The sequence below is a fragment of the Myotis brandtii genome, unplaced genomic scaffold (assembly GCF_000412655.1).
Source record: "Myotis brandtii unplaced genomic scaffold, ASM41265v1 scaffold943, whole genome shotgun sequence".
NCBI lineage: Eukaryota > Metazoa > Chordata > Mammalia > Chiroptera > Vespertilionidae > Myotis > Myotis brandtii.
In genome coordinates this window covers 204,126-221,212 of record NW_005371890.1, presented here as the reverse complement: position 1 = coordinate 221,212, position 17,087 = coordinate 204,126, and the positions used below count along the sequence as shown (strand labels likewise).

General features: G+C 43.1%; 1 protein-coding gene across 1 annotated transcript in view; it reads left to right on the top strand.

Annotated features, from left to right (window-relative positions):
• CA10 (carbonic anhydrase X) overlaps positions 1 to 17,087 on the top strand; it is a 375,155-nt gene that overhangs the window by 282,976 nt on the left and 75,092 nt on the right. Inside the window, exon 4 of the mRNA XM_005885958.2 lies at positions 12,476 to 12,661. Within this exon, the coding sequence (XP_005886020.1) occupies positions 12,476 to 12,661 (186 nt within the window). The remainder of the gene's footprint in view (positions 1 to 12,475; positions 12,662 to 17,087) is intronic.

Below are 17,087 nucleotides of genomic sequence, written 5' to 3'. Positions count from 1 at the left end.
CACACACATACACACACACACGGAGCTGCCTGACTTGCTAGCACTCATTAGCATTAAATGCCAAGTTGCAGGAATAACCCGCCTTCTTGGTTACAAGTAAATCGGAGATCGCTGCATTAATGCAGGAATGGAAATATAATGAAGGAATTTATTGTCCCTGAAAGACAATATCTGCCACACTAACCCCATGGGGAGTCTCCAGGCAGCGAGTTCAGCTCCACGCCGCTAATTCCTCTGGCCCATAATTATCTCAGGAGGCCCGTGACCCTGCCGTTCTCCCTATTAAAAGTGTATTTCCTTACAAAATGAACTGTGCTTTATTGAATTGCATCATTTTGATCACTGAAAATTGACATATTGGGCTCATTAGGCAGGAAGTTGGATAGTTAATTTATGAGGTTTTCTCGGAGCCTGTCCCAGACCACTCATAGAGGGAACTAAACAGCCCGCGATGAGATGGGAGGAAGTTACTCTGGTGGTTGCGTTATTTTTCTCTCATTACAGGGATAATGAACAGAAAACTTCCCTGGTGCAGCTATGGCTCCCCACCCCGACCCCGCCCCCACCTCAAAATGATTGTGCTTCATTGCAACCCGATGCCATTTGATGGGTACACGGTCTTATTCCGCTCATTAGCACCGTTTTCCGTTTAAAATGCTTCAACTGCTGAGATGAAAAGACGATCTGAGACTTTGCCTTTATCTTTAATATTTAAAACCGTTCGCACAACCTTTTAAAAATCAAATATTGATGCTGCTACCTGTTGTTCTTCAAAGTGGAGCAATTATACTGCAGGCCCTTCATGGCAAGCCTGTGTTTATTAGAAATGAGAATGTTCCGGAGATATTTCTTTCCCTCTCCACAGCTTCCCCCATCCGCTCAGGATAGAAAGCTGGGAAGAGTGTTCGGCTCTTATGAAAGAAATGTGGTCAGGCAGCCACCCGAAAGCACCTAGTGGTAGGGGCTGGCAAGAGATACGGGGAGTCAAGGAGCATCCTCAACATGGAATCTGCAGAATGGTACTGGCATCCCTGGAGCCTCCTAGGCTCTCAGCCAGTTTGCCCACAGGAGGCCCGGCTTCCTTCAGCCTCTGCAACCTAGATTCCTGGGAAACAGCCGCTCTGGCCACGGAATGGTTCCACACTGCCCTCTAGTGGCTGTGCTCAGAAGCTATGAGCATCATGCAGTCTTCAGCTGTGTTCAGGAGTATCTATCAAGGGTGGGGAACATCTGGCCCACGGGCCATATACAACCCACAAAATCATTTGGTCTGGCCCTGCCAAGGCATTAATAGTGAGTTAATTAAATGTTTTACCAAATGTAGCAGGCTAATTTATAAGTTGATAATTTTGTATGGCCCTCAAATGATGTTATAAATATCCAAATGGCCCTTGGTGGAAAAAAGGTTCCCCACCCCTGAATCTCATTGAGGACTTGCTATAGACCAGGGACAGAGATATTGAAGTGAAGGAGACATGTAGCCTGTCCTCAAATTCCTCATAGCCCTTGGAGGGAAAAACACATAGGCAGATAATCACAAAGTAATATGTAGGTATTATTCCATGTGAGAACGTTCAGAATGCCAGGGGAGCACAGGGAAGCATCGTCACCACACCTGTGGGGTCCCAAAGGACTTTGAGAAGATGGTCTGCAAGGGTGAGAAGGGATTTTCCAAGCGGAGAAAAAAGAGCTATAGGATAGGGCCCAATTGCAAAGGCCCTGCTGTGCCCCTACAAGATTGTGGGAGAGACGATTACAAGGGTTTCGTTGAGATACTGTGTACCATCAATGTTTAAGATGCGCATTTTCCTTTTATGCTTTAACATCTCTTGAGGATGCCTCCTACAAAAAATACTGTATCATCATTTTATTGGTAGCATTTTCTCTCTCTGGTGGGACAAAATCTGCCCATTTGATAGTCTGTGGCACCTGGGATTTGAGGAGATGCAATAATATAAGGGCTTAAATTAGGCAGTGGCTGGGGGATGGAGAGGAGAGGACAACATAAAATAACAGGGCAGAATAAGATTAAGTACTGGTTGTGGAGACAGAGAGAAGGGGACACATTATAGAGGCTTTTAGGTGGTGGCATTTTTATAATTGTCGAATGATTATATGTCAGAGACGAAGAAGAGAGTTTCTGTGAGTGTGTGTGTGTGTGTGTGTGTGTGTGTGTGTGTGTGTGTGAAGAGAGAGAGAGAGAGAAAATCAAGAAAGTAGTAAAAACATGTTTTGCTGTATTTTAAATTCTTTGACCATAAAAAATGCAGGGGAGGGGGTTGACATAGCCAAAAGGTGCCATGCAAACACTTCATTGTATATAAAAAAAAAATCTGTCCAGGTTTTCAATGGGCTAGAACCGTGGTTGGCAAACCGCAGCTCTCAAGCCACATGCGGCTCTTTGGCCCCTTCAGTGTGGCCATGAAGTTTCAATCGCACTGTACATGCGCGCCCGCACGTGGTATTTTGTGGAAGAGCCACACTCAAGGGGCCGTAGTTTGCCGACCACTGGGCTAGTATGATGGAATTAGGACAAGAGCGGGGTGTATGAAAGGATTAGAATGTAACCTTTCCGACTTCAGGGATCACCAGTGGTCCACGGACTACCGGTTGGCGACCGCTGGATTAGATGGTTTTTTGGACCCTCTGGGTTTAAGATTGTCTTCTGCTTGCAGGAAACAGGAGCACAGCAGTGCATTTAATTTGCTCTGATTTATCTGGCATGTACGCTCTCATAATATCAGCTGAATCAATTGGACAAACAACTCTGGAGCCACTCAATACTTTTGTCATGGATGGAAGGGAAGAGTACCATCTGCTGCCCCATGCTGGACCCCCAGAAAGCTGATTGTAGGAACCTCAGCAAAGCATCCCCACAGCACACAGGCTCCCCTGCCTTCCCTCAGTAGGCATTTTACTATATTAAGGTCATAAATTGGCTGATGTAACTGTTGCTTTGGATCCATGAAATGGAATATCAGTTGCATAAAACTGAGCCATGTATTTCTGAGATTTGGGTTATTGTGGTATTTATCTTCTCATCCCCAAGGTGAGATTCTAGTTGATGCTGTCAGCTACTTACTCATTGCGTTGGGCTTTTGTTGGTTGCTGATTTTTTGAGTTCCTATTATCAAAGACTGTGGAGGAGGGATGAGAGGGGTGATGTGGGTGGTGATGGTGGAGGTGGTGATGATAGGCAGTAAGATAGGCAGCCGGTGGGGGCACTGTCTGATATTGAACTGTGGAAAATGAGAATCGGTGTGGTGGGGCAGATTGTGCCAGCAGGAAGTTATCTGGGGGGGAACAGTATCCTTTTCTAATATTATAGTGGAAAGAGTGGGGACAGGTATGACCTAGGTAAGTTATTTAACCTCTCAGAGCCCCGTGTTCATTTGTAACACAGAAATAGCAATACGCCCTACCTCACAGGTTTTGCTGAAAAGTAAATGAGATGAGCTATGTAAAGCACCATCAGGGAGTCCAGTACCTACCATCTCAGTTACCCGTGCCACCCCACCCTTGGTTGCTCGTGTTTGAATTACTCCAGGGACACTGCCTAGTCACTTCTACCATATTCTTTGCACGCCTTGCATTTTCCCATCCCCAGGTCTTTGCTGAGGCTACTCCCTAATCTAAGCATCTCTGGACATCTGCATCCCACCTTCTCCAAGGCCCATGTCCAATGCCAGCCCCTTTGGGGAAACGTCATTAGTGCTCCTGAATAGAAGTCCTCTCTCCCTCCTCAGAGACAGTAGAGCAGCTCAGTCTGTAGTCCACACAGGCTCTTTCCTGTCTATGGTCTCTGACACTTATAGCTCTGTGACCTGTGTACCCTCACTGAGTCTCAGTTTCTTCATCGGAATGCTGGCAATAAAACTATCTGCTTCCTGGGCAGTGGCGGGGATCGAGTTGCTAATGCATGCACAGCGGCAGACACATAGAGTACAATAGAGGCTAGTGATGTCAACGTGGTAGCAGCAGCAGTATATTTAGATGTGACCTCTACTCAGAAAATGTATTTCCCTTGGTTACTTGCTTCTAGAAAGGATCCATGCTGTTTCTATAAATAAGTGTCTTTTTTCACAGTCACCCATCGCTTGTTAAGGGCTGTAGTATTGAATGGCCACCATGGTGAATCCAAAAAGATAAGTGTATCAGGGGTGGGGGTCCTGTTTGGACTTAGGTTGTGAATGATATTTATCCGTTTAAGACCCTGAGCCTTCCTTCCAGGGCAGAGGAAATGTTCATTACGCTGGAGGACCTCTGAGACATGCACAGGGTGAAAAGTAGACAACAATGTGAAATCTCAGCTGCACAGTCATTGGGGTGTCACATAATCCTCTGTGTGCCGTCCATTATCTCAGCTGGAACACGTGAAGATCACACCTACCTTGCAGACTTTGTGTAGGGATTGTAAATGTTCATAAAGCACCTAAGGAGACACAAGACAAATTATTACATTTTACTTAAATATTAAATTATTTAAACACTAGAGGCCTGATGCACAAAATTTGTGAAAGAGTAGGCCTTCCTTCTCTGGCTGCCAGCACTGGCTTCCCTCTGGCACCCGGAACTTGGACTTCCCTCCAGCTGCTGGCACCCGGGACCTGGGCTTCCCTCTGTCTGCCGGCAGGCATCCGGGACCCGGGCTTTCCTTGCAGTCCTGGCTTCATCCGGAAGTTCATCCGGAAGGATGTCCGGGAGGATGTTCTGTCTAATTAGCATATTACTCTTTTATTATTATAGACTATTAAATTAATAGTAAAAATCATTGGTTGGTAGCGATGGCTTAGTAGACAAGTAATTCATGGGACTCGCTCCTGGAAACCCATAATCCAGGACTATAAAGGAAAAACTCATTCCAGACACTTTTCTCTGGGGTTCCCCCCAACACCCTGGCCAGAGATTGGGCAAGGCTGAGGTATAGGTAAAGGGCTCAGTACCAACAATTATGTTTGGTAAGAGCATGCCCAACTTAATGGCAGCCACCTGCCCAATGTCCCCTTGAGGAAGATGGAGAATGAAGAGATTCTCTTCACGTAGCCCACACCTTTGTGGACCAGGCCGTTTCTTTCATACCTGATCTTCGTTCCTCTGGTCATAACCACTAGCACCAATCATGGCAAGAGATGCTTCACTGCAGTGGTACTGCCTAGCATCCCTGTAGAGTTTGCAAAGAAACTATTTGTTGTTCAAAGAGTCAGTATTGCCATACATAGGTTCAATTTTATCTTCATAATCATAGGATTAATGTCAAAATAAGCAGCCCATGTGATCATTTCATCTGCTTTTTCAATGTTGACTCCAAAATCTTAGTCTCTTTGCATAGGAAAAGCAGACTGACTCATACTGATGGGTTAGAGAAAGACTAGAATAAACTTGGCATTGCTAAGGAAGAGACCTCTATCCGCCCTCCAGGGTTAAGAGTGGTGGGTGAGATCTTGGAAGTACTTCTTCAACCCTCCTACACAACTCCATCTATGGCAACTCAAAGCCAGTCACTCTGGTGGGTTTTATTTTCTTCCTTACCCTCGTCTCAGCCACTTTCTTCGTAACAGCTGCAACCCAAGAGCTCCAAATATTTATCTTCTGCTTTCTTTGAAAGCTGCATTACAAAAATGCCTTCTCCCACTGCTCCACATCCTTTCCCCCCATCTCTCTCTTCAACATCTAATCCCCTCCATGTCTAATCATTGCTCTGAAATTTCCATAGCATGAACATCTGGGTGAGTGCTGAGAAGAGCCCCAGACCCAAATGAATCATATCATGTAAATGCTATGTCCAGATGTCAGGCTGAATTTTATTCTACTTTTCTATGGATTATGGCATTCACATATACACACCCTTAGTACTAGAGCAGTTCTAACTCCCATGTCAGTCTGCTCTGTACCCTCAACATACAATAATTTAAAGGGGGAGAGGGGAATAAGAGAAAGGTGAAATGTGATTTCTAGTCTTGGGTCTGCCACTTACTTGTTGTACAATCCTAGACAAGTCTCTCTATCTCTCTGGGTGTCCATTTCCTGGTTTATTGAGTAAGAGATTGGGCTTCGTTCTCTCTGAAGTCCTTTTAGCTCTAGAACCCACACTACCCTAATGTTGTCAATCCATGTATATGCTATGCTGCTGTGAGGCCAATCATTTGACTCCAGTTGTTTCTGCTGGCAGTGGGGCCTCTGGAGTGCCCATGGAAGCAAGCAGCCCTCTGGCTCCTTGCATTCAGCCTTTACAAGTCAACCCCTTGGCATCTTGAGCTGCTCTGCAGGAGACCAGACTAAGTGCTGTTCTTAAATCTCTTAGGCTCACTAATTACATTCAAAGAAGGCCTATTACACACCTCAGCAGAGCAGTCAGACACATAATAGGAAACCTCAGTTGCAAAGAAAGGACACCTAATTTATATGACATGGTTGTCGGACCTCCCTCACTAACTCCTCTAGGCGCTGAGCCAACATTATGGGCTCAGCCACCCAGTTGCTAAGCCAGCACTAGGATAGGCAGGTATGTATGATCCATCTCTCAACTCCAGTAAGTGGGAACTGGATTCCTCTTGCTGTCCTTGATCTTGAAACCCCCCAAGAGTATTGTGGCCAGGCCTGGCCAAATTTAACCCAAACTAGTACACCCATGGGCTTTAAAAGTTTAGCCCCAACCCCAGAAATTCCTTATGAACTATGTGATTTCCCTAACACTCTGCCTAATTCTGACTTCTCTTTCAAGAGCTGTAGAATGTGGAATCTGACAGGCCTCGAATGGAATTCTGATTCTGCTGACTTCTAACTGGAGCTTCGTGTAGAGTCATTTAATCTCTTTGAGCCTCATGTCTTTCCCTGTAGAATATGAATAGTAATCCCTTTCTCACATGGGCAGTGCAAGTATTAAATGAAGCTGCTAAGTACAAGGCCTGGAATACATCACAATCACTGCTACTCTTGTGGATGTCAGCCCATTGTGTTCCCTCAAATTATAGTCAAAGACAATCTGCTAAATAAGACTGTATCCTAAAGGCAAGAATGCCAGCACTCTTGTGTTACAAGTGAGCAAGGCCTGTGCCAACTCTATATAGAAAAATAAATAAAAAGACCATTACTCAATGTCTGAATTTACAAAGTCACTGAGAAATGGAATGCAGCCTCTCTCTGGTGGCTTTGAAGTTGCTCTCTGAGACAGTGGAAGACCATGAACTTTGGCTCACAAAGACTTCTTTTGAGTGTCAGTCTCGTCACCTGCTCCCCTTTGAGTAGAGTTCTTAGCCTATGTGTACCTAGTTTCCTGACCTATAAAGTGACACGCTATCTGACACATAGTGAGTCCTCAGAATCTGTGGGTGCCCTCCACCCTGCCTTTCCTACCCAACTGTGTTGAGAATGCAGGTAGCTCTTGTGCAAGTCAGATGGCCACCTCTTTCTTTTACACAATTGGGATTCTGTTTCCTCTGCCCTGAATCTCCAGACTGGAGAAGAAATGAAAACCCCTGACATAATTTCCATCTGAAATGAGCTGAGATACTTGCATTTGCTCATATCAGGCTCATTAGATGTAGAATCAGACAACCTGGGTTTGCCTATGTGCCAACTGTGTAATCCGGGAAAAGTCGCTGAGCATTCACCATCCACACTTACTTCCCTCATTTGTAAAATGGGCATCCCATTCACCTCTCTCCTCATTTCACAGTGGATTGAAATACAACACAAAGGAGAACTGGGAGGCAGCCAGAGGCCACCTGGAGATCGGCTGTAGCATCAACTTCTCCATTCACTCTGTTTCCTGATCTGCATCATACAACTTTCTCAACGTGCTGTGCACCAACATAGTTCATTGGAAACACAGTAATTAGCATCACAGATGAAATGACACTGCTGCAATGTTAATTACTACAATGCAGATGCACCGTTAGATATCATACATAATGTTGTCAAGCCTTTATTTTTAAATTAAAGTGCAACAAACCATACCCAAGCTACACAGCTTTTTTTGATTAATACAAATTAATGTTATTTTGGTGTCTGGGGAAAGGGTGGGGATAAGGGGGTGTTGCATCTAATTATAAGAACACATAGGCAAGTGGTGGAATTTCAGATGGATTCCCCATCACTTCCTTCCCCCACTCTGGTCTCTACGTATTGGAGAGTGCGAGCTCCATGAGTGCAGGGAGCATGCCTGGTTTTACTCCACACAATTTCTAGCTCCTAGTGCATAGTGACATATATTGAATATTGTATGAATTGCTGACAATATAATGAATGAATGAATGAATGAATGAATGAATATAGAGTCATGTAAGTAGAAGGGGTCTAGAAGTGGCGTTGAGAACTAGAAGGTGCAGTGTTTTATTCCTGCTGACCCTGGTTTTGTGTTTGCTTCATGGCCTGCAAAATGATCTTGAATGCATCTCACGCCTAGAGCTTTAAAATCCTAAATGGGAGACAAGTGACTCATCACAATGCAGAAGCCAATTAAAGTACTTCATTGTGATGCTCAGCAAGCAGCACTGGATCCCACCAGGCTCCAGGACGTATGGGAGATCAACATGGGTTCTTCAACATCAGCTAGGCACCCATGCAACACGTCAAAATTAAGGGAAGGGGGAGAATGAAAATAACACGTCTTATTTATTTAATTCTCACCACAACCTCATTGGGGACCTTTTTCCCAGTTTTATATGGTGATAAAATACATATATAAAATGTACCATCCTAACCATTTTTACGTGTACACTTTAGCGGTATTAAGTACATTCAGGTTGTTGTGCAACCATCCATCTCCAGAACTCATCTTGCAAAACTGAATATTTAAGCCTATTAAGCCATAACACTCCATTTTTCCCTACCTCCAGCCCCTGGCAACCACCATTCTACTCCCTATCTCTTTGATTTTGACTACTCTAGTTACCTCATATAAGTGGAATCATTTACATGTAAAGTAATTACTGATAAGGCGAGATTTACTTCTATCATTTTAACATTTGTTTTCTGCATGCCTCATACCTGTTTTATCCCTTGTTTTCAGGGGGGAATTTTCTTTTCTCTACCTCACAGTTAAGGAAACTGAAGCTGCAGAGTGAGTGGTTCAGTTGGTTGAGCATCGTTCTGTGCACCGAAAGGTCACCACTTTTATTCCCGGTCAGATCATATATCTGGGCTGCAAATTCAATCCCCAGTTGGGGCACATACAGAAGGCAATTTATTGATCTCTCTCTCTCTCTCTCTCTCTCTCTCTCTCCCCCTCCCCACCACCACCACCTTCCTCTCTCTCTAAGCATGTCCTCAGGTGAGAATTAAAAAATAATAATAATAAATAAAATAATTCACTGAAAGGTCACTGAGAGACCGATTTAGAATCTTTTGATTTAAGAGCCCTTGATTCTTCCATCGAATATTTGCCAGTGGGTGTTCCTAAGTATTGCAAAAATGCAGACAAGCGTGCGTACAACATTGTCACTGGCTTGATTCAGTAGACAACAGTTTTCTTAGGAACATGAAACAGACACAGATGAAGGCACCTCTAGAAGTGCAGGGAAGCCCAAGATATCTGCACAGTGGGAGAGAGCACATGTCCTATAAGAATTCAGAGCAGCTCCTCTTATGCTGCCTTGCAAACCAGAGGTGCCCATGGATGTTACAGGTTGAATCCTATGGTTCTGTTCTTCATGTCGTTTGAAGAGAATTAGAGAGATCCAGCCCTGCTCTGTGGGATGTACTCTCCACCGCAGATGGATGTGGCACTGGATAGTAAGCACAGTGATGATGTGTACACCATTACACCCAGAATTTGCCTAATGAAATAGCCCTGTTTTAGTAAAACTATTATTTATAAGGGTGCTCATCACATTATTTTTGTACAATAGTGAAAAAATGGAGAGAATGGAAAGATTCAACAATAAGTTATATATTTTTATAGAAGCATATTATAGTTATTGCAAAGTGTTATTACAGAAGAACAGTTAACCAGAAATATTCATGTTAGTAAAAATCATATATATTAATATTACATTAATACATTATATATAATCGTATGTATTTATATATAGAATCATATATGTGAAAAATAATTTCTCTATACACACATAAAATATTTTCATTAAAATATGGGTATATAGAGTTATGAGTGTGAAGAGTACCTATACTAAAATATTAGTGGTGCTTATTGGGTAAGTGGTTCTGGATGATTTTTATTTTTTTGAGCTGCTCTAACCATAAGGCCTGTATATAAATTCTCATTATGTCATACTGACTAAATATGTATTTATCTGAGACTGGAGAACAGGAATGGGGTGCTTGACAGGGATCATTTGGTTGCAAGGAATAGATAACCTACAAAAAAGAATAATCTATTGGTAAATTATCTGAGAAAGTACAGCTCAGGTCTCAAGAAGGAACTGGAATAAGGAGGTGCCAAGAGTTTCTGAAGGTCGGGCAGTTATTCTCTCCAGTTCCCTTTCTCTCTCTGCATGGTTTCCTCTGTCACTGTTGGCACGTCTGCTTTTCTTTTCTCTCTCTCAGATCTGACTCCAACTGCTTAGCAGATTGACTGTCTGGTCCCCATGTGACTTTCCAGTTCAGAACTCAGCAGAGACCATCCAGAGTCTCTGTTGATAGTTCCAGATCACAGGAGAGAAGATGGTTGACATAGTGTGTATCCATTAACTTTTGCTACTTAACAAAGGACCAAAAAACTTAAGGACTTTCAACAACCAATTATTTCACTCCCAAGGCTCCAGGTCTGTGGGCCTGTCTTCTGGTCTGGACCAGCCTAAGCTGATTTGGCCAGGCCAGTTAGCTGGCGGATGATCCATAGAATGGCCAGTCTAGAATGGCTCTCCTGGGGTGGCTCTCCTCACTATGGTGTCAGCCTCCAGCAGGCTAGCTCAGGCTTGTGTGCATGGAGGTCTCAAGTTTCCAAGAAAGAGGGAGAAAGCATGTAAGGATCTACTACTCTCAGAAGTACATATTACATCCACTACATGTGATTGGTCAAGGCAAGTGACAAAGCTAGCCTAGATTCAAGGGGTGAAGAAATAGACCCCTGTCTTCATGGGAACGGCTACAGAGTCACACGTAAGGAGTGCAGCTGCGGGGAGGGGAGGAGTTCTGGCCATTTTATAATCTGCACATAATCTGCCAGAGACCCAGACTGACACAGGCTTCATCTTGTAGCTGCACCACATTTACATATTTCTACATCACCCACTTGGCTGATGCAGCAGGGAAAGAGAAAGACTGGAGAATCGTGCATAAGCTTTTCATGGTTTCAGCCTGGAAATGACACTTGTCATGTCCCTTCATAGCCCGTGACCAACACCATGGCCTCCACCTTATGGCAAGATGGTAGCATAATGAGTCAATGGAGTATTTGGCAAGCATCACTGTCTCTGCCACAGTGAGCATTGTACAGAATTAAACTAACCGATCATTTAAAAGACTAGTGTGAGGAAAGTGGAAGAGCAGGCAAGGCTAGTGCTATAAAAGTATCAAAAGTTATGTGAAGCTCTTAAGGAATCCATAGGGCTGGCCCAAAGGAGCCAGAGTAAACAGGAAAAAAATGCAAGTAGCTCTGCATCCAATAGCCTAGAACATTCCATCCAGACCCACTCAAAGTCTTCCTGAAGCTTTTGATCGCTCCTAGAGCCAAGTCAACCCAGAAGACTAAGACAATAAACGTCAAAGGGAAGAATCAGTGTTCTAGAACCAAGTGTTGAGAGGTGCTAAGGTAATAGGAAAATGAAGCTGAACATCAAATTCCAAAAGGAAAGAAGTAACAGGACCACAAGCAGTAAGGCTAGCCTTTTGCAGGGACTGCAGCAAGTTGGACTTGGGAGTGAGGAGTAAGTCTAGGAATCTTTGAAAAGGGGAAGCTTGTATGAATCTCTTTAGCTTCGCACTGAGGCCACCAGCTTTAAAGAAGGATCAGAGCTCTCATTCTGTGCAACATCTGGTTGCAGAGGTGAGAGAGGGACCTAACCAAGACACACTGGACTGGACACTTGAGATTGCAGACCTATGCCTTCAGTCTCCCACTAGGTTTTGATCCTCTTCATCCATTTTTGCTTCCTTGTCTCTCATTTCGCCTTTGTAGCATCTCACCCCTACTAACTGCTTTCTCCAATTTCTCACACCTGAGACTTGAACTTTTGCAGCATTTCTACATCCCAAGTATTTATGGTAAGAAGACAAGTTAATGCTTTCTAAGGTGCAATGTCCAAAATATTAGTCATAGTTGATGTGGTCTCCTTTGAGTTTCTACCTCAAATTCCTAAATGATAATGTGGTTTATGCTGCACAGAAAGTACCATAGAAGCCAGGTAGTGCAGGAATGCCCTCTGGCGAGCCTGCTGCTCCCCATTCCACATGTGGGTTCAACCTAATGTCCTCCCATTAGGGGGAAGCAAAAGGCATAGGTCTAAGCACCGTGGTAGGTTTGGTGAGAAATGGAAGGAGGAGAGCCTTGCTTGACCTGTTGCCCATTGCCTTGCAGGTCAGTGGGACCATGTACAATACTGGAAGACACGTGTCCCTGCGCCTGGACAAGGAGCACTTGGTCAACATATCAGGAGGGCCCATGACATACAGCCACCGGCTGGAGGAGATCCGGCTACACTTTGGGAGTGAAGATAGCCAAGGGTCAGAGCACCTCCTCAACGGACAAGCCTTCTCTGGGGAGGTAGGTGGAGCTGTTGGGAAACTAAGGTTAAGTGCAACTTAATAAGATTTGGTGCCTATTTATATCCATGGTGGGATGACAGGTGGAGAGATTTCTCTTGAATCTATGAAACAAGAAGGTCAGTACCTTCTTCCTCCCTCTGTCTTTTGCAAGTTGATGTGGAAGTCTATAATGAGCTTCCAGTGTTTACCAGGGAAGGCCACAATGAAACAGAATATTTCCTTCCAAAACTTGGGTGCACCTCTCTTGTGACTCATGCCCTAAGTTATCTCCAGAGCATTATTTCAACCCCAAGCCCTTACCTTTCAAGCGCATCTTCATTTTCTTCTATCTGGGTATTCAATCTCCCATATGTCATATATGATAACATAGGTTCCATAATTCTCCATTATGGGAGAATGGGTCTAATTTGCACAAAACTATAAGTTACTGTGAAATAAATGTCAGGCAACTAAATAGTCACCATTAATGGTGAGTGTCACTGTATGCCACCATCACCCCAGACAAAATTCAAGCCACAGCAGTGAGCCAAACCACAGTCTCAATTATAGGATGAGAGCTACAGTTGAAGCAGATGGCATCTGTGTTATGACACTTGACAAGCAGGGTGTGTTTTATTTGACCTCTTTGACCTCTCTTGCACTTGAGGGTGGTTATCAACAAGGGGCCAGGGGGTTTACATGCTCAATATCCTGTAACGAGGTTTCTGTTTACAAGTCCTCAGTAACTGATGTCAAGATGGCTCTGAAATAACAAAAGTGTATATCTCATTATCAACTTGGTCTTTTTAAGTGGTTTTAATCAAGATCATGTTTAAACCTGGCATTGTTTTTGATATCGTAAGGCCATACACTGAGAAAGAAATGCACCACCTTAATGAGTCCAGTGACCAGATTTTAATAATTGTTCAAAGTTTATCAACTGAGAACCTTCCTAGGCATTCTGCTTATTACCAGGAATACCGAGATTAAAACAAATAAAACCACAGAGCTCCTATCACGGAGGAGCTCAAAGGGTGCTATATTCGAATCATTCAAGTATAATGTCATGCTGTAATGGAGATGTACAAAGGCTCTGGCCAACTCAAAGAAGAATTGGCAAATTTTCCCATAAGGGATCAGACGACGGCTCACCTTTAAACTGGGCTGAGAAGAAGAGCAATGCAGAACAATTTTAAAAGCATCTTGTTTGGTGTCACAGAACCTGAGTTTGTACCTCCTGCTTTAATACACACTAATTGTGTGATCTTGAGATGGCTATTTGATCTTTCTAAGGCTGGGTTAGATAGCTCTCCAGGTTACTTTGAAATTAACAAGGATTCCAAATGTGAGGAGCATGGGTACTCAAAGGTTGATAGACAACAAAGATAAAGCAAGAAATGAGGGACAACAAAGGCACCAGATGAGTCAGAGCACTGAGTATTGAGGAAGGTATGCATAGATTTCATACATCTTCAGTTAGTAATGGCTGCATAGAGGACAGGGTTGAGCAGGAATATGGGTCTCCTTCCAGAATGTGTAGCAGAAATTCTAGGATTGATTAGAGATGTCTGCCAAAGGCACTGTAATGCAAAAGTCCCTAGTTGCAGATCCTAAAGTAGAGCAGGGCAACAACTCATGAATTAAGAATGACTGCAGACTGCCAATCTGAATTACAAAATATTCAAATTTAGATAAACTCATCCTTTTAAAAACACATGTTATTTTAAGAGTTCTGATCATTTTATTTGTTGAGTTACTTGCTCATTTATTTGTTTGCTGTTATTTCTTTTTTTTCCTCCCCCACTGTACTGTTACATTCCAGTGCCTATCACAAGATTCCCTCAGAGTAAAGATGAATTTATTAAAGAATTTATTCAAAGAATGAATGAAAAAATATAGATGTTTATTTGGCTAAAATCTTTACATTGTAGAATTCCTTAGAGTAGCTTGTTTCTTCAGTATATAATAAGGGGGCTCTGTAATTGATATATGACCTACAATTTTGGAGTAAATGAATGCTTCCAAAATCCTTAAGGAAAGCATATAACAATTTGATCTGTCAATGTGTTCATTTTCCTAGACCTACCCCAGACCACAGGTATCAGACACTCCAGGGAATTGTATTTTAAAAGTTCCCGGGAGAGTCTGATAATGAGATTTGTGAAGCACTCCCTCAATAGAGCATTCTCAAGCTTTCTCAATGAAGAAAGCATTTGCAAATCAGCATTAACTGGGAATCATTGTCAAAATATTTACATTTGAGTTCTTCTCCCACAGCAACTGAATCAGTCTCCATGAGTGGGGTCCAGGTGTGCACATTTGTACAAATTCCCCCAAGAGATTTTCGGTTAGTGACCACTGTGCCAATTCAGCTCAGGCTCCATCTAAATTGTCCCAGTTTTGTAAACAATGAGGACTTAAGAAAGCCATACAGCACAAAAAATGAAAAAGGAGCACCCAGAGGTAATTGCCCTCTGGAAATAGCAAAGCTGTGTGCTTTCTAGATGGGTGGGATTTGGAGAACTGCTTCCCAATCATGGTAGCCACGCACACATCCATTGATCCAAGGCAACCTTGAGCATCAGCCTCAGCAGAAGTACAGTTAGACCTTGCCCTCGGTAGACCACATCGACTGTATCCCATTTCTTTCCAAGCCCCTCCATCTCAGTATGAGTGGTCTGTGTATGGCTGGTCTGTAAACTGGTGTCGGTTTAGGTGCCAGAAATCAGGATGTTGGAAGAACCAAAACAATGTCATATGGAAAGCAGTTGGATAGGCATTTGGCCTTTGAGAGATCTAAAGGGCTATCGTGAGCAAGAAGAGTTTGGCATCTTCTTTGTGGTATGAGGGAAAGAACTAGAGTCAATGGGTGAAAATTCCAGGAAAATGGATTTGGCTGAATATATGTTCTAAGTATGAGGACTATCAATCAATGGAATGAGTTTACCTCTGACACTAGTGAATTCCCATCACCGGAATTATTAAGCATGGAATGGAATTTGAGAACTTCATAAAAGTGACTCACATCCTTTTAGCTTTAATGCGCCTTCTGATGCTGACATTCTACACAGTCCATGATTTCCTTAAAGAAAATGTTCTCCAATCCGATTCCACTGATGATTAGCCCCAGTTAAAGTAAATATATCCCATCCTGTAGGTTAACATTGTATTTGTATTTTGTGCTATCTCCATGGCCACCTTTGGCCTTTGTTTTTGGCTATCCACTGAGAGGACCCAGGTAAACCCTTCAAGCAACAAAGCATGTGTTTATTTTGTTGACAATGAATAATCACATTGCCATCTGCCCCATCTATCATTGCTGATCGTGATAAGTCCATTAACTCCGGCATTTTCCTTGGCACAGTGCAACAGTCGTTATCTGAAGAGCTTAGATTAATTGCCGTCTTGTCTAGTGAGGTTATTGTAATTGATGGTAATCATTTGCTTTGTTTTATAAAGCTGCGTGGATGTACGACACAGTCAGCAACTGCGTTTTTATAAAAATTATTCATGTCCTACATGGAGAACTCCTGAATGCCTTGTTGGGGGTTGGTGATAAATGAGCATATTCAGGGATTCAAATGTCTCAATGTTTTTAAGAAGGGAAAATTAACTGTTTTTAATAAGTAAGACCCTTAGCTTGCTAATCATGTCTAAGTGGTTAGATTAATGTCCAGTATAAAGTAGGGTGTTTATGAAAAGAAACACATACATTAACCAGGCAGAAGATAATATTTGAAAAGAATCATGCCCGTGGATTAAGTTGCAGTAGTGAGGCCAGACAAGAAGAATCTTTCTTATTTGGGGGAAATTGGAAATATTCATTTTTAAAACCTCCCTTAAGTTCTTCTTTTCAGAGGGGTAAGGAGGGGCACTGGGAACTGCACCAGCCACCTCATGGGGTACCTGTGGCCTGAGCCCGCTGTTCATGTGATCCACTCTTCACATGACAGTTGTGCTTCTGCCATGTGCTAAGCTCCACATCCCAGCTCCTGCCCAGAGAAGCATCCACTATGCAGGAAATAGACAGCCTGGCCACTGTTTCCATGCTTTGCAACTTACTTTCATTCACTTACTCATTCAGTTAACAAACACTAGTTGAGTGCCTACCACATGCTGTGCAGTGAATAAAATAAGGAAAAGTCTGCCTGTAAGGTACTTTCAGGCCAGTGAGGGTAGACAAATAACAGACATGATAAATGATATGGTAAGTTAGAATAGGATAAATGCTATGGGAAAAGAAATAGGTCAGAGTAGAGGGTATCAGAGGATGAGAAATGGAGGTAGTAAGTTACAAGTGTAAATGGGGTGGTTGGTTTTAGTCTCAATGAGAGGATGACACTCCTGAGGTTGTCATGGGGATGTCTAGGGGGAAGACATTGCCAGCAGAAGCAATAGCAAGGACCATGGCTTTGAAATGGGAAAGAGCTGTGAGCATTCTAGGA